At 42.7% G+C, this 18,148-nt stretch overlaps 1 protein-coding gene and 1 long non-coding RNA gene across 14 annotated transcripts in view; one reads left to right on the top strand and one right to left on the bottom strand.

Moving 5' to 3' along the window:
• The window catches only part of Stox2 (storkhead box 2), a 233,800-nt gene that overhangs the window by 188,435 nt on the left and 27,217 nt on the right, over positions 1-18,148 (top strand). For 2 of the 13 annotated variants that reach the window (XM_006509494.3, XM_011242237.2), the window contains exon 1: positions 5,101-5,308. The exons of 10 other annotated variants lie outside the window; for them this stretch is intronic. Coding sequence is in view for 1 of the 3 variants with exons in the window: in XM_006509491.4 (XP_006509554.1) it covers positions 5,017-5,083 (67 nt within the window). In the remaining 2 variants the exon portion in view is untranslated. One more of the 13 variants, XM_006509491.4, reaches the window with a different exon arrangement.
• Gm51570 lies at positions 3,952-4,486 on the bottom strand. Its single transcript, XR_003947545.1, has 2 exons — positions 4,419-4,486; positions 3,952-4,145 (listed from the first exon to the last, which is right to left on the bottom strand). It is a non-coding gene; the product is annotated as a predicted gene, 51570 (long non-coding RNA).

The raw sequence follows: 18,148 nt of genomic DNA, 5'->3' as shown, positions 1-18,148 counted from the left end.
CTCAGAGCCAAGGAGTGCCGACCACAGAGCGGTAACTCAGCCGTGATTAAATAAGCCGGTGATGAAATAATTTAGTTTATTCTCTCTTCTTTGACCTTATAACTTAATTCCAGCTAAAAGAGCTCCAGGTCTCCATGATGCTCTATCTTTAAAGCAAGAGAAACTAATTGGGAAATACCATTCTCAGGCCTGCTTTCAGGGTTTGCTGCTTGTCAAACTTGGCGGCTAATCCAAGATTAGGATTATACCCGGACTGGCTTTTGCTGTGACTTCAGGGTAAACTTAGATATTCTCCAAAGTGAAGCTCACCTGCATATTCTGGAAGCCAGTGTAAATAAATCTCAAAGGTTTCCTAATCCAGACAGCTATCTGTTGTGAAGTGCAGTGAGTCTTCAGAAGGGAATCTGGGGGCTTGAGAGAGGGCTCAGTTGGTCAAGTCCTTACTGAGTAGGCCTAAGGATTCCAACTAGGACTCCCCTGCACCCCTACAAAGAGCTGACATCGATGTGCTTGCCATTACAGATGTGCCCCTGGGCTAGTATCCCTATCCAGTTTCTTGAGTCAGAGAACTTCAGATTCAGTGAGAGATCTTGCCTCAAAAGTTACAGTGGAGAACACTCAAGGAAGATGGCACACACACATACACACACACACATACACACACAAACTAAATAGTAAATAGGGCAAAATAGAGTCTCATATTTACCCCTACAAATTGTAGACTTCTAAAAACATGCCTTCACACTCCTTGCAACAGGAAACAGTTGGTAGGAATGTCTGAGAGTTATTCTCAGGTGTATTTTAGCCCAGTTGGTCACAGATGCAATCCCCCCCACATCCAAGCACTGTGTAGTAATAGTCTCATGGGGAGTGGCAGTTTCAGCTTCTCTCTCTTTCCTGTGTTTCCTTGTCATTTAATTAAAAAACAAAACTGGAATTTTTTCCCTTTTCACCAAAAATAAAAATTAAAAAAATAATTGTACAGGTCTGGATTTGCCTTTGTAGCCATCTGTCCATGAGCCTAGAATCCTTTCTGCCTCAGCTTCCCAAGGGTTAGAGTTACAGGTCCTCACCCCGAGCTCAGCCCAGTGATTTCAGCCTTTCCTGTCTTGTCTTCTGACATCAGTTAGAGGAACCAAGAGGAGAGAGGAAAAGATGACGTCATGCTATTCTATGGAATCTTCATGTTTTATTTGTATTTTCTTATAGGACATCTGGAGAAACCTTAGACTGCAGGTAATAGGTATTACATTTCCTTTAGTGTATTTATAAACTAGTAGAATAGTACAGAGACAGGGAAATGACTTTGGCTTAGCTCTTAACCCTCACCTGACTAAGCCAGTTCTCCCATCTAGGCCATGGCATCATCACATCCAAAGACTACACTAGATGACTTCTGCTGTCTCCTAGCTTCGAGCCATCCTTACGCTGGTCTGATGCTGTGGGAACCATTCTGATGACAGGCCAGCTGCAAAGATGTGAGGACCACATTGCCCACCCCTTGTTCAGGCTTCATCTGAGCCTCTCCTACCTGGAGCCACACCAAGGGTGTTTGTTCTTTAACTACTTAATTCCTTGCCTATCCTCTGTTGCATCTAATCCAATTTTAATTAAAAATGTTTTTTTTCTCTCTCATTATAAGAGTACATGTAACTCAGTAAATCTGGAGCTAGAGACACCTTGTAAACTCTGGAAGTTTCTGGGGTTTTTTATTTGTTTTCTTTTTTGCTGCTTTTGGAGTTTTTACTTCGTGCCTTTTTGCCTGCTTTTGTGCAGCGGGGGAAATCTGATCTACTGCTGGTGCTCAGGGTTTATTCTTTGGAGGATTCTCTTCTGTAATTTTTGTTTCTCAGTTTGGACTAATATTCCACACTGGGCAATATTCCAAGTGTCAGGCCACCACTATGGCCTAGACTGTGTAGCCCTGGCTGTCCTGGAACTGACTCTGTAGACCAGGCTGGCCTCGAACTCAGAAATCCGCCTGCCTCTGCCTCCCAAGTGCTGGGATTAAAGGCATGTGCCACCACTGCCTGGCAAGGCAATCAGTTTTAAGGTGTGTTCGACATCTCCCAGGAATGTGTTTCTGCCCTTCTCTGTGCTGGAGATTCAGCCCAGGCCCTCAAGCATCCTAGGCAAACACATCACCACTGAGTGACACTCCAGCTCCAATCACATTTTTAATAGCTCCTAATTTCTTCATTCTGGATATTTTCATGAAACATAGATCAATTCTTGGTTTCCTCTCTTCCCCTGGTAAGCAGCCTGCATCTTTTCTGGTCTCTTGAAATAGGCGAGAAAGTAAAAGCCACGCCCCAGTTGTTATTTGCTTTCTTTAAACATATCTCATACTTGCTGCCAAAGAAACCTTGATATTTGCCACCAGTCCCACCAATCTGTGAAAACCTGCAGTGACATTATCTGTTCGTTTAATGTCTTCCCCAGATGCATGCAGCGTGACTCTTTGTCTCTGTCTCTCCTTTCCATCTAGACAGGCATCCAGCCTTTATCTAAAGCTCCATGGTACTTCTAACCACATTGACTCTGTTAATTTGCTTTGCTGCCTGGTAAGCTATCCCTGTCTTTCCTCTTCTCCCAGTCCTTACCCAGCTGTGCTGCCTCGCCCTCCCTGCCTTATTCTCTCCCTGAAGCTCTTGCCAGGTCTCACCAAGCTTCTTTGCCTTCTTCTCAGATCAGAAGTGATCACCACTCTTCATTCTCACGGCTCAGTTTCCCTTGCCTTTGAATAACCAAACTGTAAGTCAAGGCACTGCATATACCTAGCTCATGGAGACCTCGGCAACAAGCACTGTGCCTTGTGTGCTGCGCTGAGCAAATACTCTTGAACCATCTGTTGTGTAGACTAGGGGTTTTCTTCCCAGCCTATTGGAATCGTCTCGCAGAAGGCAGGAAGTGTTGGCATTGAAGGCTCCTGGTTGGTAAGGGAAAGAAAGACGTCCCTAGGAAAGCCTCTTTGAGGATATCAACCTATCTTTATCTTTAGCCAGTTGTCGAACACTTAGCACTGACTTTGTTTTAAGAGTGTAGGTTCATGTAGGTGAAAGGCTTCCAAGGGATACAACCTAACTAATGGTTTTTTTTTTTTTTTTTTTTTTTTTTGGCTCTTCGAGACAGTTTCTCTGTATAGTCCTGGCTGTCCTGAAGCTCACTTTGTAGACCAGGCTGGCCTCGAACTCTGAAATCCGCCTGCCTCTGCCTCCAGAGTGCTGGGATTAAAGGCGTGTGTGCCACCACGCCCAGCTTCTAACTAATGGCTTTGACAGACGCTGACTGCCACTCTAAGGCAAATCCTCTTCTGACCCCATTGGATGCTCTTCCCTTGACCTTGCACCACCCTTTCAGTCTGCTCTTGACCTCTCAGAATGAATGCTCACCCCCAGGAGGCTTGTCTCTACCTCCAGGGCCTGAGTAACTCCACAGCTTGGCTCTTGCTTCCTGTGCTTTTTTCCTTCAGTGTCTGTTTGCTGCTCAGGCACTTTAAGCTAGCACTTCCCAGGGCCACACTAGGGTGGGTGCCTTTCTTCTCTTGCCTGTCAGGTTCTAAAAGAAGTTCCACTCTCCTTTGACACCATCCTCGTCACCCAGTTTTCTTCACCTAGGTTCTCTGGAGGCTCCCCATACCCCACCTTGACAGACTTCACCCCCTATTTTTTTGTGCTGAGGTGTGAGTACCTCTTTTTCTCCAGTGTATTTTGAACTTCTCGGAGATAGAAGTCGGTTATTTCATTTGCTTGTGGATAAAAAAAAAAAAAAAAAGCACATATGGCTAGACACACCATCAATTATGTATGTTATCTTACACATACTTAAATTTTCCCAAGTAGCCGTACTACAGTACAGCTAGGCACCCAGTAGATGTTTTTAATTGATTCAGGGATAGGTACGGCTCTCTGTGGTTTCAAATGCAGCAGCTCCAAAGACTTTGCCAGACCGTTAGTCATCCAAATGTTTATTACAATTCTGCGTGACTGTGTCATTCACGCTGCAGTTCGGTCTTCTGCCGAGGAATGCTCTGGGTGCCAAGGTCTGCCTCTGTTTCACACCTCATCAACTGAGCGAGTCACCTGTGGGATGCTCTGCACGATGTTTGTAAGTCTTCGCTGTCACCAAAGCTGATACTAAAGACACTGAAGGCAGGCAGAGGAAGAGACTGCTCATTATGGCTGAGGTTGACTTTTGACCCTCAAGCCCACTGCTGTCTAAAACTTGGGAATGTCTTTCTTGCCTGCGTTATTTTTCTTTGTGTGTGTGTGTGTGTGTGTGTGTGTGTGTGTGTGTGTGTCTCACATCAAGTGCAGACTCTGGAGCTAACTCTCTGGGATTCGGATCCTGCCTTGAACTCAGTGGCTATGCCATCTGTAAGAAGGAGGGTTGATTCTTTTAAATAATGGGAATCTTACCGGGGACTTGTCTTTCAGGTTCACTGTGAGGGTTGGCTACTTATATTTATGAGCTGAACAGGCCCATCTCAGGATAGAAACATGCATGTTTAGAGATTGGAAACTTTGGACGCATCTTTAATGGTCATTTTCTAGCCCTTCGGATGCTTGAGCTTTCGTGTCTCTCTCCAGTGATGTAATCTTTAGTAGACACAGAAGAAACTGAAATCTTTAGCTGTTAAAGGTTAAATGAACTGGTGCTTCCCTGGAGGGACTTAAGTTGCTAGGCTAATGATATTGTCATGGTGACAGAAAGGAAGGCAACTACATCAAATCTGTAGTCATAAAGGGGAAAGACAAATACTGGTGTTCAGCCGGCCTGCCTTCTTCAGTGGTCACCTCTCCTCCGATAAGCCTCTTTGGAAATCTCTCACAGACACACCCAGTCTCCTAGGTGATTCCGGACAATGAAGGCTGACCCTCAAGAATGCATTGGGCACATTTGGGTGGATTTATAATCAAGGATCCAGCCCAAATTGAAAGAGAATTGATTAGTTTTGGGGTCCATCGATAGAAAGCCCCACTCCTGAGCCACAAGTTCAGTCTCCAGTGACCGACCATGAGGAGAGAGTTAAGAATGCATTGGAAAGGAAATTCACAACCAAGATATTTCTTTAAAATACAAGGTATAATTTATAGGGTTTGTTTTTGTTTTTAAGTGCATGAAGCCATGACATTCAAAGCATTACCTTATTTAGTAATAGTTACAGAGGGATTGCCAGTGATATACAATAGGTAATGTCTATTACATTCATCGATTAGTGGGTGCAGAGTCCATGACATAGCCAGAGTACAGTGACAAGGAGAACCCTGGTGTCCACAGCATGGAGACAGTGAGCTTGATGGTCCAGGTCAGTAAAAGAAGAAACCCACAGGGAATGAGGGATTGAAAGGGACCAGTTGACAGACACCAAGCAGTTGTGGGCATCTTTGGAGGGGAATTTGTGTTTGTTTGTTTTGTAACATTGGAATCAAGCCTATCCATCAACCAATAAATGAATACATGTGCAGTCAGCATACTAGCTAGGTATCTAAAGCTGCAAGCAACTAGAGATGAGGTGATCTGGCACATGGGGACCAGGTTGATCTGTATTTGTAGCTATTGGATGTGTTGACAGGCCAAAAGTGCTTGAACAATTTAACTGCTTCCCAAGGCCATATCGTGAATCACCATCAGGGAGGAGGTGATTGGGACTCACCAGAGGGGCTGTAGCTGGCTTGGGACAGAGCCCGAGTTTCACGGTGGTGTGTCTTAGAAAAGGCTGGCCCAGAGGAATTGCATGAGGTCAAAGTTATGGCGAGACTGGAGCCTGGCAATCCACTGAGTTTGGAGGAGCTGCCAGAGGTGGAGACTTATGCTGAGACAGGAGGATTACAGTAAGTAGGAGACTACCCTGGGCTACAGAGGAAGGATGGAAGCAAATGGGAAGGGCCCTACTGAAGACCCTTTTGTGTTTATAGTAACTGGCTTCGGTTCTGGCTTCCCTTTCGAGTTAGGCTGCTGTGTTCACAAGGATGTGGTGAGCTTGCCATACACACATCATTCGCTGTCCAGATCTGTCCGGTATCTGAGTGTGGGTCACTGGTGGGTGTGTCTGTTTGGTCCTGAGGTGAGAGAGTAAGGCTGCCTGTTGGGTGCTACGTTGGGACCACTAGGTGATGCTATTTAAATACGGTAGAATCGTGTCACCCTTATTTTCTTTCTCCCAGCTTTGTGTGATGGCTAGCATTCCTGTCTTCTGTCTTCTGCCAATCTTTCCTTTCTTTTCTTTCTGAGGATGTTGTGGTGGTTCATCTGTCAATACAAAGCTGAATGTTTTCTGAGTGTGTGTGTGTGTGTGTGTGTGTGTGTGTGTGTGTGCTTGTATACGTTGGTATACAACACATATACACATAAATGTAGGATGTGTTCAGTGTGGGCTAATAATGAGCCTGGTACAGATGGCGCAATGAGCAAAACATTTTTGCATAGATACGTAACTGGTTTGGTTTTTTTTTTCCCCTTCCCTTACTGATCTTAGACATAGAATTTGTTTGTTTGTTTGGTTTAAGTTTCAGAAAGCAGACAAAGCATAGACATAAAGCCACCAATCCTGTGACTCCCACCAGTTGTGCCGTCAGCTCTGGAGAGCCTGTCAGCCAGTTCTTGACATAGTGACCTCATTCCCCACACTGCCCTTACGACAGTGGCTGAGCTGTTCTGCCTCCAGGGCTGCCAGCATGATGGGTGAAGAGCACTGGGCTTGCAAAGACTTGCAGGGCAACTGGGACCCGTGATAAACAGCTCACTGCAGCTAAACTTTGATCCTGTGTGCTATAGAGCTGCCCATCACACACAGGTGGGAGATTTGTTCGTCCGCCGTGACAATTAAGAACCCAGCCTTAAAAAAAAAAAAACAAAAAAAAAAACCCTCAAAGAAGGAAAATGTGATTGTAGTGTGTTGTGTGTGCGATGCCAGATCAAATTTAGCAGTGTATTCTTTCTTCAAGCATTTTGGAGATATGTCCCCTTTTTACTCTTCGGTGATTTAAAAATATATATGTATGTAAGGGGACTAACGCATGAGATGGTGCCTGGGTCCCTTAGAGATACCTGGGGTCTGTCCTACCCTGCAAGTCTCCTCACTGCACAGACAAAGGAGCTGACAGACACATGCAGGCTGTGGCTTTTCTCGGAGCTATGACTCATTCCATCTCACAAAGGATTCTGGGCAGGGGAGTGAGAAGTCAGGTTGGCTGATTGGTCCCTGTGACTTCACTTTGCAGAGAAGAATGGGGGGGGGTGACACTGCAGATTCCCGAGACACTGCAGTGGGATGTCGGCTCAGTGCTGTGATCTATGGGCTAGGCACGATCAGGATCCAGCTGTTTCGTGCAAACAGGATAAAAGGATGGTGAAGACGACTCCCCGATCCCCAGCCCCATCTGTAAAATCATCACTAGCAAAGTACATTCATAGAGCCCTTTTAAGGTGCTTTGGATGGAACTTGTGTCAATGTCACAAACCCTGATTTGTAAGGACATCCCTTAGTATATATATATGTGTGTGTGTGTGTGTGTGTGTGTGTGTGTATACAAGGCTAAAGAAGACACACACACACACACACACACACACACACACACACACACACACATATATATATATATATATATATATATAGAGAGAGAGAGAGAGAGAGAGAATATACTTTACAAGGGAAACTCCCAGATTGTCATTGTAGTCTACAGGCCTGCAGTAACTTACCTGAAATGCTCACTTAGGATACTATTGCTTGAACTTACTCTTTCTTCTTATTACAGATTCTAGGACACCCATTTCTGTTACTGGCTCCTTCTTGTGCTTGGATGCATTCCCCTAGCATGCACCAGGCTTTAGCCTCAAAGCTACCTGGGGAATGGAGCCAGTCCAGAAAGGGTCAGGTAGGTTTCCCCTGCTTTTATTTCAAAAAATTGTTATATGAAAAAAATATATATGTTAAGAATGTCAATGCTACCTGTGACCAGGGCAAACAGACCCCTGACGTGTGGTCTTGTTGTTAGCATGCTCCCGGCCTGTATTGAGGGCAGTCTAAACTCTCCGGTAGAGGCTGCCCATTGCACGTGACCACATCAACCATTGCTTCATTGGGGCGAGCCATCAGGGGATGTAGAGCCAAGGTCAGGACATAATCAGAGTGTATCATTTCCATCGTCTGCATGTCTCTTTCACCTCTCCAAGAGAACAAAAAATATTCCTTGTTTTTTTTTTTTTTTTGTCTTCAATTAATACACAGTCCATGAAATGTGTGTAATTTGACCTGGGAACCTATGTGTCACACTCGCAGTTGAAGGTGTCTGATTTACACACTCAGAGTAAGAGACTCTCTAAGAAGAATAGCACATTGAGGCACTTAGTTTCTGTGAACTAAGAAAAGGTGTGTTTCACTAGGGTCTGGTTTGGGATTTTTGATTATGACAGAGCTCTTTTTCTTTTCTTTTTTCTTTATAAATCCATAATATGACATCCATAACATAAAATCTTTTTTTAATGATAATAAAATGGTCAAAATTCTTGCCAAGGTTGCATTCAACATGAAAACGGCATATCTAAAAACATGATTTTACCACCTCCCTCAATGTACTGTCGGTATTGTTGTTTAGTAATAGTATATCTCAGAGTATTGGGGCCTTCGCACAATTTGCATAATTGGAACATTCAAGATAATTCCGAATTCACCATGGCAGGGCCCTCAGGCAACTTTTGTCTCTTTGTGGTTTCAGCCACACTCACAGTCACCTCTTCCTCTATGGGACAGAAAGCATGTGGCCCTTTGGGTCATTGCTAAGGATGTTTTTGTCCACAGGACACTGCAGCTTTACATTTGAGGGTACCAAGTCCGTTTCAAAGGATGCTTGGTCAGGAAAAGCACACGCCTATTCTGTTGTGGCCACGATTCCACCGCAACCGCAACCCCACACCCACACCCTACTGCTGCTGTGCATCCTTGGAGACCCCGTTTAAAAGTCTCTCTTCCATGTAAACTCTCCCAGTGGTGGAAATTACAACTACTGTTTTGGAGGAACTCTGCTCATCTACCTGACCTCCTTCTTTCTGGTTTCCACTGTATATAGTCATTGTACAGGCCCTGTATGACGCAAGGACACTTCCACACGAAAGTGTGCTGTGTCTACACGTTCCTTGTGCACACTTACCTCCCTCTGTGTCGCCCTTCTCCCTACCATTATTCCTTGTACAGTTTTTCTTCTAGTGTCATGTCATTTGTACATATATGATTTCACATGTCTATATGAAATCTCACCACCACATAAGAGAAAAAAAATACATTGTTTCTCAGAGGTTGGTTTAATTGTCTGTAGATTTGTCTCCAAGGTTATCCATTTTCCTGCAAAGGATGTAACTTCATTCTTTATGTCTTAGTCCTCCGTGTGTGTGTGTGTGTGTGTGTGTGTGTGTGTGTGTGTATGAGTGTTGTTCTGTTTCCATTCCTCTGTTGTTGCACACCTAGCTTAGCTCCACGCCTTCGTTACAGTGAACAGTGCTGTGGTACAGAGCACCGTGCAAGTGTCTCTGTGGGAGGACTTGAGTCCGGTGGATAAATACACGGGGGTGCTGCATTTGAATTATGCAGTAGCTTCAGTTTCTTTGTCTTTGGAGGAACTCCGTTTTTATTTTATCTATAGACGTTAGACTAGTTTACATTCTCAGCAGTGGAATAGAAGAGTTACTTTTGTCCACGGCCTTGCCAGCATTTTAAAAATTTAATGATGGCCATTTTGAATTGGGATAAAATGGAATCCCAGTGTACTTTTAATTTGTATTTCTCTGATGACTGGAGGGACCCATTTACTGGCTGTTTGTGTTTTTCTTTTGAGAACTGTCTGTTTCGCCATTCCATTTATTGATTAGTTTGTTTAATTTCTTCTTTTAGTTTTTTGGGGGGTTTACAGATTGAAGATAACCCCCTGTGGCACAGGTATAGCTAGCAAAGCCTTGTCTTCTATTCCCGGTGCTTCTTCTGTTAACTTCCCTTTGCCAGGGTGAGGCTTCGTAAGTTCACGAGACCACATTTGTCAACCGTTAGCATTTCCTCAGCAACTGGAGCTTTATTTAGAGGGTTTTGGTTTTGTTTTGACTTTGTTTTTGAAACAGCAAGCATCCTATATATCCTAGGCTGGCTTTGAACTTGCTATGTAACCGAGGCCGCACTTTAACTTCCAATCCTTCTACCTCTGATTCCCAAGTATGAATGCCAACCGCCTTGGCTGGGCTCCTGTTGGGGAATCTGCTAGCCATATGTTCTGTGTTTCTGTTTATTGTTTTTATTTTTACCATAGTCCTTCAAAGGATGCTTTGAACATGAACTGGAATATTTTATTATTAATTTTTTGAATTTTGTGTCTAAACTGTACTCATTGAAAACGAGATGTATGATTTTTCTGTATTTCCCATTCCCTCTTAATTTGTTCACATGCAGAGAGTACTCAGTAGAGAGTTGGAGGGAAGTTATTGAAAGCATTCACTTATCATATATGCAAAATAATAACACTACTTAATTTTGATAGAACCAGAAGACATCCTGTTACATGAAATAAGCCACCCACATAAGGACAAATGAAATATGTTCTAATAAATTGATAGAAGCTGAAAGACTCAATCTCTTAGGAAGAGAATAGACTTGAAATCACCAGAAACTGGGGAGGAGAGAGGGAGAGGGGTTATGAGAGAGATCATACAATAAATTCCAAAATACAGTTGCTAGAGAGAATCATTCCTGGTGTTTACAGCACAGACTGGGAGACATGGTCTGCAACATTTTATGATAGGTGCGAAATAACTGGAAGAGAAGAACCCACGTGACACGATAGAAAACTGACAGTTATGGGTGCCTTTGTTTGATCATTACCCGTTATAAATTTATACCTCCTATGTGCTCAAAAACTGTGCACAACTCAGTGCATTCTAAAAATTACATTTTAAAATGCATCTTCACAAGGTATGTGAGCACCATGGTAAACCTCAGGAGTTATGTGAGGCTCAGGAAATTCTGATTCTTTTTCACACGGAGTTGCCATTATAGCTGCGAAAGCCGTGCAGGCACAGGGCTCGCTCACCATTAGGAATACATGTGAGTGCTTGGCTTTTAAATGTGGCATTCATAGCAGCCCACTTGGGTTTTATTGGGATATTTGGGGATATTTAAGCTGTCCTGAAGTAATGAGAGAACAAAACTCCCAATGTTAATGTTGCTCCCGCAGAGCATTTTTTCTGAGAAGAGATGCTCACTGTGGGCCTGAGAACCCCAGGGCCCATCACCCTAACTCCTGACGTCACCTATCTTTAGTACTAAGACGTGTTTCTTAGGCAGTGTGCGTGCGTGTTGGCCCAGTCACAGTTCTGAAACAGGCCAGCTTTCTTTACTCTCCTTATAACTGTTTGTACATAACCTTTCCTATCTTCTAGTGTCCCAGTGAAATCTGTGACTTCTCTTTGCTCTAAAGCCATTGTCTCTCATCCCAAAATTGTTAAGTCTCCCTGTATCTCAATGGAAATATCCCGTTCCCTCAGGGGAGGTGCCCTGACTGAGTATCAGGAAGATGCTTATGATAGTATAAGGAGGACAACCTCCCTCCTTAGTATGGGTTAAGATTTTTTAAAATGGCTTCTTTTTATTACTAAATTCAGTTTTTAAAATAAATATTTTTTATAATTAAATTAATTTTATGTTGGAATAAATTTAAGTACTGGTGAAGAAGAAATGGATTAGATTTAGACAGGCTTGGGGACTATATATTTTAAATGCTAGCTACTATTTATTAAATATTAGGTCCCAAAGGCAGTAGGTTGAACATTCATAGTGTCACCTAATTCCCACAATCACTGTAAGGTCAGCATCACTGTTGAGCAGTGGTTCTCAACCTGTAGGTCATGACCCCTTTGGGGGTCACATATCAGATATCCTGCATATCAGATATTTACAATTCATAACAGAAGAAATTACAGTTAGGAAGGAGTAACCATATGATCTCATGAGTGGGGGTCCCCTTAGTATGAGGATCGCAGCGTTAGGAAGATTGGGGATTGCTACTGTAGACACTATGGAAAAAAAAAAAAAGAGAAGAAATTAAGACACAAAATATAAACCGTTTTTCCCCAGTGATGTCACTAATGAAGTGCGGAGTTGGGGTCTCAACCTTATGGTGTAATAACAAAGTGCTGGGGTTTGTCTCTGTCCTGACATGTCACATTAAGGGGAGGAGGGCGACTTAGTAACAGTGAGTCGGAGTCTTCTCTGTGAGTCTGTTCATGGCCGTTCAACTTTCTCCTGTCCTTTGCCATTCTCACGGAGTTCCTTCAGAACACCCTCCCTGGCTATTGGAAGGGGAGGTAGGGTGACAGTTTAAGTTTCCTGCGGCCGTTGTTCAGTAGAGGTTGTTACAGTCGGGATTCTGCTAATCTGACCACATTTGACCTGAATTTAATTGGGCTTGGTTGTTGAGGTAGGCTTGTATTTCACAGAAATCAGTCACAGCATAGTCCTGATACTTCAGCTGATGAAGCCAGACGACAGAGGCTGAGACACAGCCCTGGGGATTTTAACTCTGGGAACAGCCCTGCAAATGTCAGGCCACTTTATTAAATTATCATTGAATAATTTTCATCAGTAGAGATTGGAACATCTGATGTATCTTTATGAACAGGCAGGGTTTGGCTGGATGGTGGCAATGGATGGGATATAGATGGTAGTTTCCACTAGGAATTTAGGTCTTGAGGTACTCTCTCTTAGGAAGACTCTATCCTTCTGTGGGACACTTGTTACCTATGGGCCTTATAGAGCTGTATGATATCCAAGAGACTATATTGTTGGCCAAGATTAGTATTTTATCATGATTTTTTTTTTTAATCTCAGGTGGTAAATGGCTTTAATTTAATCCTGGGTCAGGGAGTAGAGAACAGAGAGTGGCTCTTATCACCAACATCTTGGTAGAAAGCAGAGCCAAGTCTGATCTTGTCCTCGAGTGCAGGTCCTTTCATTCATGAGATACGCAAGCCCCTGGTATATAAGCGACAGTCTGCTGCTTTCTACTCCCTGGTTTCTCCCACACACTCAGTGGTTATGGTTGGCTTCCAACATGGAGTTTTCGCAAAGATGTGGTGTACTGAAGCGTGCAGCGCTTCGGATAGCTCCTGGTTCCACTCTAGTTCTTCAGCTATAAATCTATATAGCAAATGGCCAAGTTGTCTAAAGTGTTAGGATCAGGACGGGTGCCAACCGTTGTGTCTTATTATATGGAGGGGGGCCTTCACCCACTGCTGTCCACTTGTTGCTTTGCTTTGTTCATTTTTTAACCTCTCTGTATTCTGTAACCGTTTTCCAACAAGAGCCAAGCCTCAGTAGCAAAAGTAGAACTTAGGTAGCAAATGGAAGCCCAGAAACTAGAAAGGCGATGGTTTCTCCTCAGTTAATCTTCTCTGTCAGCTACACCTTTCTACATCATACAGACATGAGCCAGCATCATTCTTAATAGCATGAGGACATCAACTGGTTTTGGTGTGTGTGCTCTTGAGTCACCACGATTCCGCTTAGCCCTGCTTTCATTACAAGTGTCCGAGGAAGTCATAGCCAATGGTAAGATCAATTCCAGCATTTGCAATAGAAGCCTCCTCCTCGAGTTACCTTTTGAGTTCAAATACTTTCCTCAAATAATAACCTTAGAATTGGATTTTGTGTCACCGAACTATTAGGGTTGAAATTAAGCATTAGAAACCCCTAGAGAGGCTGTCATAGAGGTTCTAAATGCTCTAAACCTTTTCCTGTTGTTAAGTGTCAAGTTTCCTTCGTTGCCCATTGCAAAAAGGGTCCAGCCTCACAGTTTTGAAGTCGGTGGCGTTTTAAAAACAAACTTAGGCTAAACTAGTAAAAGTGCCGTTTTCAATGCCCATTTTCTTCCAGATTTCAGTACAAACAGTTGAAAAGTCGAGTATAGTAATCTGGTTTCAAAGAAACTTTCTCAGCAGCCTGCGAGCTAATGGAAGCCATATGCTCTGTCCGTCCCTTCCGAAGGCTGCTTGGGTTCTTTGAGAGTGTGCATACGAAAGGGCTATGTCTGCCTTTCCAGAAGGACATTTGGGATGATATTGTAGTAGACCTGTGAAAAGAACCAAGCAGCATCTATACATAAAATTGAGATTAATCAACTGAATTAAACTGTAAAACACAAGATTTGTCTGGTGCTGCGGAATCAGAGTAGTTGTCCACTTAACTGTACCCTCAGAGTGGATGACTGCCCCCCAGCCCCGGGAGGGCATCTGAGATAAAACTTGGCACAGGAAGCACATTTTGCTGAAGGGAGTCGAGCTGTCTCATCCCTGTGGGCTCTGAGCATCTCAAAAGCACGTTTCACATGTTTGATGAGGGGCTGCCATCTCTGCTGCAAGTGGTAATTTTACTGGTAGCCATAATTTTAAGTCCAGTGTTAATTTTGGCAGACTGGAGGAGGGATGGGGGAGCACGTGAGTCCTGGGGAGCAAACCTCAGTGAGGCCCGAGTTAGAACTCTGAAGGCTTTATTATGCAAGAAGAAAATAGGGTAGCAGGCACATCTAACCATTTCTTTCAAAATGAAAGCCTCTTCCAGGTCAGATACGCACAGAAGTAATTTTTACAACACCTGGAAATACAGCTGGACATGAGAATTGTATTGTGATTTTATTTATTTATTTAGCCCAAATCCTGCTGAATTAATAGAGAATCGTAGACTTTTGGAGCATGAAGAAATCACTGTTATAATTCCACCTGTCCCTTGTTTTACAGACAAGGAAACAGGCTCCTAGATAATTAACTATGAGACTGGATCCTGGCCCAGTAAAAAGGCTCAGTTGGTAAAAGCCCTTGCCACCAGCACTGACGGTCTGAGTTCAATCCTAAGAAATACGTGGTGAGAGGGGAAAACTGGCTCTTGAATTTTGTCCTGCCATCTCCATATGTACATACACTGTGACATAGATGCCCTCCCAACATATATCCCATAAACATGAAGACTACCCCATGATATTTAAAAAGAAAAAGGCAAGTGAGTTCTTAGCTGGGTATCTCCTGATGCCATCAGAAAATAGGAGTGTCCCAATTCTGTACAGCTCAGTTTCCCAACTAATGGTTTAGAATTGGAATGCGGTATGTGAATTTAGAATCTGGGATATGAATTACATGAAGGATAGAAGAAGCTATTCAACCCACAGTAGAAATTAAATGAACATTTACACTGAAAAATAGAACATGGGGTAACAGAATAATTGATAGTGTGTGCGCGTGCTCGTGTGTGTGTGTGTGTGTGTGTGTGTGCGCACGAGCATGTGTGTGAATGTAAGTTGTCATAAATATCACAAGAGTTGTGTAGTCTTTCTCATATGAGTGAGGCAAGCCTGAACTTAATGACTGGAAAGAAGAAAATGTCATCCATAAAAGATAGGGTTTTATTGTAGTATGTTAGGTATTATTTTTAAATGTGTACCCTCTCCTCCTGAAAGAGAACCCTGATAGGAACACTTTTGGAGCTTGAGTTTCTAAAGGTATTTGATAGGCACTATGCGGTTCTTGAATAGATGGTTATTTGCAGGGAGAGATGAGGGTGGGGGAGGAAATAATTCCAACTAAAGTAACTGGCCGGAAGTAGGAAGATAAAACAGAGAGTAGAAGTATATGTGATAGTTAGTGACATTCTCCAAGAGGGAAGTGAGGAATGCAGATGGGTAGACTGGAAGATACAGCCGGCGTGCATCTAGGGTGTCTTGTGTCAGATCTTTTTTGTTGATGTGGGGGTGGCAATAGTCAGTACTACTTCATTCTGCAGTTACCTGTGAGTGATTTTCTCTCACATGCATGTCACAATATGAAACACAGGAATTGCCTTGATTCATAAGAAGAAGTTCTAAGCCTTCTGGTCTACCAGGATCGGGTTTCATCTTTTCTCTTCATCCACCCCAGCCTGTTTCAGTTGAGCTACCAGCTCCCCATGCTTGGTCAGCATGGCCCCTCGTGCTCTGCAGGTTTTTCCTTGCCTCTAATGGTAGTGGGACCATCTTTGGCTCTCCTCATTCATCCCACTAGCTTATACTTCTCATGCTAACCAACTCACAGAGTAATTCGTTAGAAAACACTATTTATTAGTCCACAATTTGACTGACCCACTTTAAATGTTAAATGTTCTTCTTCCCCTTACGAGTGAAACATTTTCTGGTCTTTGCACATTTTCAGTTCACTTAGGAGAAATACATTCGGTGCTTACTCTGAGTTTGATATTATCTGAATTATCCTAGTTAGGGCATCTATACCCCAACTGTTTAAATATTTAAGTAGAATTTTAAAAAGAAAAGAAAGCTACAATAAAGCCTAGTTACTCATATTGTTTTGTTTTATTTTTCTGGTATGGTAGAGTGAAATGGTAGCTGCTCAGAAATAATTCTTTAACCCACAAAGTATCTATGAGCTCCTGGTTGACTTTTACTAACTACGTTCAAATACATTCTTACAGTAGAAAAATCTGTCCTATGAATTATAGGCAAGTAGGGCTCTGGGAAGATGGCCCACTGGTTAAATAAAAGCACTTACTGCTCTTCCAGGGCATCCAAGTTCCATATCTAGCATCCATGTCAGGTGACTCACAACTGCCAGTAACAGCTTCATAGACTAACACTCTGTTCTGGTCTCTGAGGGTAACCATACATGTAGCATACATACATAAACATTCATAAATAAAGTAAAAAATAAAAATAAAGACAAGTAAGCTATAATTCATAGTTTATGTAAAATGCTGGTGTCTTTGAGTTGTATATTTTAAAAGTATTTGTGGTTTCTTGTCTTCTTTGAAAAAAATAAGTGAAAGAATTTTCCTTTAAAATATGATTTATTTTCATTTTATGTGTATGTGTTCTTTGTCTGCACATATCAGTGTACACTAGACGTGTGTCTGGCGCTTGTAGAGAACAGCAGAGGGTGTCAGAGCCCTTGGAACTTGAGTTAAAGATGGCTGCAAGCCATCATATGTGTGTTTGGAATTATTCCTGGATCATCTGCAAGAGTTGCAAGCACTCTTAACTACTAAGCTATCTCTCCAGCACTTGGAGGAATTTTCTAGTGGCATATTTTAGGAACGACTAGTTGGCTCGTCACTCATGTTGATATAAGATCCCCAGGAAATCTTGATAACTTTGAAGGTGCTTTGTTGTGTTGAGATCCAATGATCTCTTTAAATGCATATCCTAAACTTCACCTAATATATGACATTTTTCTATGATAAATACTGTGTTTAGGGGGCATCTGTCATGAAATTAATTAGGGAGAGTCTTAAAAAATGCTTTAGTATATTTGGTCTCTGTTCTGTAATTACTTACTAAAATTTGAATTAAAATTGGTTTTTTAAAAAGTACTCTTTACTTTTTATATTATTTAAAAAGTATTTGTTAGCCAGGCGGTGGTGGAGCACACCTTTAATCTGAACACTCGGGAGGCAGAGGCAGGTGGATTTCTGAGTTCGAGGCCAGCCTGATCTACAAAGTGAGTTCCAGGACAGCCAGGCCTACACCGAGAAACCCTGTCCCGAAAAACAAAACAAAAACAAACAAACAAACAAAAAGTATTTGTTTACTAAACATGTAGTGGCTATCTAGTGTAAGCAGTGCACTGTTATAGGTACTAGGAACAGGGTGTTTCTTTCTTTGTGGAGCTTATATTTAGTGGATGAGACAGATAGTAATTGATAAACATGAGCACACACATGTTCAGAGAGCAAAGACAGCACTGCCTTGGGTGGTCTGAATGGTGCTCCCAAAGCTATGGTCTTTGACTTGTGATGCACGTGATGACAAGAGGCAAGTCCTGAAAAAGTCCACCCCAGAAGCACCTGTGTGGTGGATGCATGCAGACACACACACACATATACATATAGATATATGTTCACAGACACACACATACAGACACACAGAGAGACATACACACAGAGAAACACGCAGACAGACATGCACATAGATAGACAGACACACAAACACAGACACACAGACACACATACTGACATACACAGACACACATACTGACATACACAGACAGACACACATATACACACAGACAGACACACATACAATCACACAGAACAGAGACACAGAGATACACACAGACATATGCAGACAGACACATAGAT

This window comes from Mus musculus, chromosome 8, assembly GCF_000001635.26.
Source record: "Mus musculus strain C57BL/6J chromosome 8, GRCm38.p6 C57BL/6J".
In the NCBI taxonomy this organism is placed as follows: Eukaryota; Metazoa; Chordata; class Mammalia; order Rodentia; family Muridae; genus Mus; species Mus musculus.
Note: the sequence above shows the minus strand (reverse complement) of the source record. Positions and strands in the feature narration are given on the sequence as shown.